The sequence below is a fragment of the Halyomorpha halys genome, unplaced genomic scaffold, assembly GCF_000696795.3.
Source record: "Halyomorpha halys isolate HHAL.00 unplaced genomic scaffold, Hhal_1.1 Scaffold407.1, whole genome shotgun sequence".
Lineage (NCBI taxonomy): Eukaryota > Metazoa > Arthropoda > Insecta > Hemiptera > Pentatomidae > Halyomorpha > Halyomorpha halys.
In genome coordinates this window covers 475164-482125 of record NW_027106991.1, presented here as the reverse complement: position 1 = coordinate 482125, position 6962 = coordinate 475164, and the positions used below count along the sequence as shown (strand labels likewise).

The following is a 6962-nucleotide window of genomic DNA, read 5'->3' as shown; positions in this document are numbered from 1 at the left end:
ATATCCTAATGTCTCCTTTTTATTTATATATGTATTATTATACATGCCAAAAAATATTTATTTCTGTATTTTTAATTAAAATAGAAGCATGGATAAACAACGTGTTGGGCAGAAGAAGGAGGTTGTACAACAGGCCGACCGGGAACCGGACAATCCCGTTCCCTATCCGCAAATTACTCTCGGAGACGGTTGCAGTGACAGGACATGACGCTGAAACACCTCCGGGCGAGGTAGCATTTGCTGTATTTTATATATTATATTATTATAAAACTTATAATTTTATAAACTTATTGATTAATGAGAGAAAAGATAATGAAAATGTATACATTTATGATAATATCTCAAAGAATATAAGAGAAATGATTTTGTACATAAGTTAACAATATGTATTTGAATTTTCTAATTTGTTTTTCGTATTTAAAAACAAATCTTTTATTATTATTGGGGTCTTGTAATAATTTCTAAAGGGGAAAAGTTCAGTTTAATCATTAATAACATTGTTGAGCATCTAATTCAAGCCCTCCTAGTTGGTCATATGTGAACTATCATAAGAAGGTTATAAGAAATGTTTGTCTATTGTTTCAAATGATTAACTTTGCTTAATAAAACCAAGTGATTAACTTTGGTTGATAAAACCAAGTGATTAACTTGTTTATAATTGTAATTTTGTAAATATACTTGCAATTACTTATAATAGTACACTGTTAGATTCATTAAAACTGTGGAAAGGGACTTTTTTTTCAATTCTATTGTTTTAGCAATCGTCTAACTCTCTACTTTCTTCAGAATTACAATTAAAATTCAGAAATTATATATACACATTTTTTTTTGAGGGGGGAAGGGTCTCAAGGACCAGTCAATAATACAACTTTATTGTTTGTTTAGTTATGCCCTACATTGAAAAAAAAAACAATTTTTTAGAACAAATACTTTCTTCAACTAATTATCCTAAAACTGCAAGTACATAGTGTAATTTATGATCAGTGACTATTACAATTAAAATATTGCTTACAATTATCTCTTACAGTGTGTTCTAATAACTCCAGGTTGATAGCTATAAAATAAGAATCAAGCTATCAATAAAAAAATTGAATGTACAAAATTTAAATTCATTTAATATCAGGTTACTCTGACCTATAAATACATAAGATACAATTGACAACACTAAATCGAAACAGACAAAATACAAAACAGAAGTAACAGACGGACTACCTGCTAGAAAAAATGGTTAGTTGTTGAAAAAACCAAAGCAAACCTACCTCCATTTCAAAACCTATTCAGTTCTGGCACAAGCCTGGAGTTAGTTGAATCGCATTGTAGAACACACTACGGGTAAGTAATGTTTTTATTAAGCAATGTTTCAATTGTAATAGTTATTAATCATAAATTACACTATTTACTTGTAGTTTTATAATAATTAGCAGAAGAAAGTATTTCAAGTATAGCCAAAAAAAAGTTATATATATATAACTATATATAATCAGTAAATAATAATTTCAAGATAAAATGAAAAAATAGTGTTTTTCATTTTCTTTCTTTTTTAAAAAAAAAAATACAACAAAAACAAAACATGTTTTTAGCGTCAATTTACTGAAGAATATATCACCAAACCGGACAATTGTAGTTTACAGTTTATATATTAATACAATAACAACAAAGAAAATGGCATAATATACAATCCTTAGATCTATTTTTGGCTCTAATCAAATTCTCCGTCAACATCTTCAATTTTTTATTTCCCTTTTACCTCAATATTTAGCAGCACCACCTAAATTGGGAAATACTTTCTGCATTTTCTTCCATAGAAGGCAATTTCTGATTTTTATTTATATATTTTTTTATATAAAACAACTCAGAAGAAACCTGACAAATACAAAAATAAAAACAACTCCAGAGACTAAAAATGAAAACATGAAAGACTCAAATTCACAAATACCATAACAAAAGTAGCCAAGTAAGCGAACATAGAAAAAGTTACAGTCCAGACTTATTCATACCTGCCTCCATCCATCATCTATTGAAGTACCCAAAGACTAATAATCTGGTCCAATTTGTCCTGGGGAATAGACATAATAAAAAAAAGTGGACATAATACCCACTCTGGTTTCAATCCTCGATTGTCAAGAAGTAAAAGGATTTTTTCCAATAATAGTAATATAGGATGTGATTTAACTGATTTTGCATAAATTCTTTTATCTTTTGACAGTTTAGTTCAAAATGAACTTGAATTACATTTTGCTCTATAACCCTACGAGGATCCCTTAAAAGTCTTGTATCTGTTATCATCATATAAGATGCCTGCAATCTAAATGTAGTAAATAACAATTAGAAATATTATTAAAAGACAATACTTTATAAAACATAAACTCAGTATTGTTGAATTAATGTTTTGTATTTAGAATTATTACTTGTTTATAAGCAGATTGTAATATTCTGAAATTATTAAATTAGTTTAAATATTTATATGATTTATATATAATATTCATATAACACAAAAACATATTAACATATCTCTAAAGAGCGCATTTTCGAGTAGATTGTCATTAACGATATCGTTTAATGAAATAATAATGTAAATGAAAAATACACCGTTATAAATCAACATCTAACAGTATAATAGGATAGCAATCAATAATGGGATTTCATGTAAAGTTAGATTTTTGAGTTATTTGATTATTGCATTAAAGGTGAGATGTATAATTATTTATTTTTTAAGATGGGTCAAAATGTTCACACTTGGCGTGCAACTGTTATAGTCGTCCAAATTTAGAATGAAACTATAACTAGTTTTGACATTAGATGTCCAGTCATCACTATTATGATTATTTGGAATATTACAAACAAGTGAGTGGCAAGAAAAGGAGTATAAGTGACAATGTTATGAGTAAGAGTTTTTGATACCTTTGCAGATTGTTTCTATCAGTAGAGCGCCTGAAATAAATTTATCAAAAGAATAATGAAGCTATTATTAATTACATAATTAATTATAAATATAACAATTTTGTTGTTAATTTGGAGTAAATTTATGGATTTACTTCAAATCACCACAGATGATAGCTTTTGCGACAAACAAATTTGAGGCAAATTCCTATGTATCTACCTACCCCAAGTATATACTTACCTTGACTCATCTTAAGAAAAAATATTTATGTGAACAATTTTTTCAGAAAAAAAATTAATAGAGATTTTAAATAGAAAATATTGAATAAGTTATTTATAGTACACAAAAATTATTATTATATAAATTTTAAATTATAGGCAGTTTTTTTGTAACAGCCTTTAATTATAATAAATAAATAAAAATTGTACGATCAGGTCCAAATATACCATAGAAATCACCCTGGCAGATGATATTTACCCATACCAGTATTCTGTATTTGTTTATAATGTAATATGCAATGTATGAATAAAGACATGTTTACTATTCCATTCTATTTACTGTCAGTTGCAAGAAAAATCCTACTAATAATGTTTAATATATTGCCATGTAATAAATTGAATAATTTGTCAAAATATTTCGTGATTTGGTTCATTAGAACTGCATATGAAATGAATGTTATAATCTTTTAATGCAAGAAAATTTAATGAACCCTGTTAGATTAAATTTTAGAGAGAGATTAAACAATTACGTTAAAGTTTTTAATGCTTGTTAATTTCTTAATTTGGCATTGTCTCTATTACAGATTTCTTGAAATGTTTCAGAACTTTATTTTTATGTTTAGAATCTGAAAAATTTATGAATTTTTCCTATTCTATTTGTTCTGCAAGGTTACTTAACTATAATTTCCATGCTAAGAAGATGTATTAAGTTAAACATTCTGAATTTACACTTTGAATTTATTTTCTGTGTTTCTTCCCTTTTTTTTTTTTTTTTTTTTTTTTTTTTTATCATTAGTAATAACTTGTAAAGGAAATCTTAATGGTTTTTTAAGGATAATCCTTGTTTTATCTCCAGAGTCATTTCAACATCAGACCAAGAGACATAATTTTCATTAAAATTAAGAAGTAAATGCTCCAATAAATAGAGATGATGGAGTATTCATTCAAGGATTTCACTTATAATTTCACTGTCCTTTTTTAAAAAACATTATCTTCATGGTGTATGGATTAGAGCAAAAGCAGTAAGATTATTGAATGAGCTTATCTGATTTATTATTTATTTTTCGCTATTAATCCCAATTCCCTGGTTCTTTTTTAAGCACAACTGTAGGCATAATTTACTTTTAGTATATGTACCGCCTTTATTTCCAATTCCCAAGTTGTTCCCATATTAGTTCCAGAACAATAAACAAGTGCAACAAAATGCATCTAAAATAAACAATATATTTTATACAAAAAAATACATAATAATTTAATTAAAATTACCTAATGTTCTGAAATTTATTTAATGAATAACACACAAAAAAACTTATATATAAAATATGCTAAAATAAATGTTACCTTTATAAATTTTATAAAATAATATATACATACACTCTTCACATTAGTGTATTCCTGGTGTTTCTGCTTTAGGAAAAAAAAAGAAAAAGAAAATTTTTCCCTTTCGGGGCTAATGGAGGTTGTAATTCTACACCATGAAAAAGTTTTATAAAACTTTTAAAAATACATCACAGAACTCACAAAATAAAATTTAAAAACAAGGGCTTCATGAAAAACGCTAAAAAAAAAAAAAGATGCTAAAAGTCTATTAGAAAATTTTTAAAAATAGGTTCACTCCTTACAATTCCTTAGAATTGCTTGCCCTAATAGATTTTACTACATAATAATTAATGTAAGATAATATTATTCCAATTTACTGTGTTGACAAAAAAATAAATAAATAAGAAATAATTATGATAATAAAAAAAAGCAGATCAGTAAATTCTTTTTAACCCATTACTAATCTTCAATATCCTAAGGAATGCTGAAACCAGGTCCTTAGAGGGTACTAATACCTATTCAAATGCCACTTTCCTTTGCTCAGGAGCTGTGAGAGGGCAACACTTCTGCTACTCTCCTTTGTATTAACATCATAAGCAAGATATAATCCCCACTATATATTACTTGCCATTGAAGAATGACTTCAATGAAGGTATATACTTGACACCGTGTTGCTGACTATATAACCTAATTATGTAGCTGTTGGCCCAGAAACAACTCTGTCATAAAGTACTGCAACCAAGAGCCTTCAACGGATCATAGATGTACATGTCTTTTTAATTATTATTCATATTATTATCTTATTTCATTAATACAATTGAAAGAGGTAGTTGAAAATCAGTTGAACTGAAAAAAATGGAAAAGCTTAAGAGAAATTTTGTGATCTTGTCCTACTTATATGGAAAGTGAGAATATTTTTAAAATATTGTATTCTATTACTATGATGGCCATAACAAAACTTGTGGAAGTCAGAAGCCAACTTAATCTGTGAATTATTTCTTTTCCTATATATCTTTAGAGTAGATGGAAACACCATCACACAGAAAAGTGATTAGTTTTTCACAATGAATTCAGATATCATGCGGAATAATAATGAAAAGTTGAAGAGATGATAAAGATTGGAAACTGGTATTTTGTCTAAATTGGTGTGAATAACACAACAAAAGACAAAAAAGTATATTTACTATGTAGAAATCGAATGCTGGTGCTAATTTACCAGAAAACTGTAGTTCTGTCCACTGTTACTGTGAAGAATGAGAAACAAAATGTTTTCTTACTATAAAAACCTGATGGAGACGGAAGTCTAAGTGAAGCAGATATATATCTATAATTTGTAACAAGATCACTTGTAAAATGTATGGACTAATCATGTTTTTTTTCTATATTATTAGTTGTTATTAATATTTGTCATTACAATAATGTATAATGAACACAATGCAATAAAAATTATTGCACATAATATTATTATTATATTATTAATATTGTAGATAAAAAAAAAAAACCAAGTCAATTGATGCTTAATCCAATCTTTATCTAACATATTCAGGGAATGAAGCTTTTAAATTATTTAGAACTTTGTTTTTTTTAAACATTAGGGTAGTTTGCATTTTATTGCTCATATGATAAATAAACATTCATAAATTGAAATTTCGAGATAGAATTTAAGAATAAATGTGGACAAATTGAGCTTTAATAACTTTAATGTAGTTTGCTAGGATAACAATTTGAAACATACAGCACATTTAGTGGAAGAATGGCTGATATTCAACTGTCTGAAAGTCCTGGAAATTCCTCCACAGTCACCTAATGTCAATTTTATTGAGTATAGTTGTGCTAGCCTTGAAATATAAGTAAGGAAACATAAAATTTCCAACAAAAGAAGCTTTATTATGACAATGGGGTCAAATTTCTTATTATCATACCTATAAAACTAGTTGAATCCATACCAAATTTGCTTATAGAAGTAATTGGAAGTAAAGGTTTACCAACAAAGTACAAGGCAGTCAAGAAGTTTGATTTTTTTTTTTTTAATTTTGAATAAGATAAAAGAGATTTATTATTACTTTGTAGTATTTTAAACTGAATGTTATATAGTTTAGCATATATGTTTGGTTATAAATATTTTGTTTCAATTTATCTTTCTTTTCATAATAATAATGCATCTGTACGATCATCAAAACTATTATTTTAATTTCTTTTAATAATTTAAGGAATAAAATATGGTTGAAATATTTTTGTTTAGGTATATCAATTTCACATTGAACCACTCTTTATGTATGTATATTACCTGCAAATAAACAGATATCTAATGGATTAATAATATAAGTGAAGAATATTACTGAATAGGTGGAATTAACAATTTATTTTTATGTGAATTCTCCCCTACAAGCTAGCATAAAATCTAACAATGCTAAGGTAAAAGTTTGAGTAAATGTTGCAATCTAACTGCAAGAACTATCCAATCATTCTAGGCACCAAAAGAGAGCAGCACTTCCTGAGTCAGGTAACTTAAAAAATAATTTTATACCAGTGACTTCTGGAAA

General features: G+C 26.9%; 1 protein-coding gene across 2 annotated transcripts in view; it reads left to right on the top strand.

Annotated features, from left to right (window-relative positions):
• The window catches only part of LOC106682330 (uncharacterized protein C6orf163 homolog), a 327193-nt gene that overhangs the window by 304105 nt on the left and 16126 nt on the right, over window positions 1-6962 (top strand). For both annotated transcript variants that reach the window (XM_067045332.1, XM_014423127.2), the window contains one exon: window positions 85-230. Coding sequence is in view for 1 of the 2 variants with exons in the window: in XM_014423127.2 (XP_014278613.1) it covers window positions 85-230 (146 nt within the window). In the remaining variant the exon portion in view is untranslated. The remainder of the gene's footprint in view (window positions 1-84; window positions 231-6962) is intronic.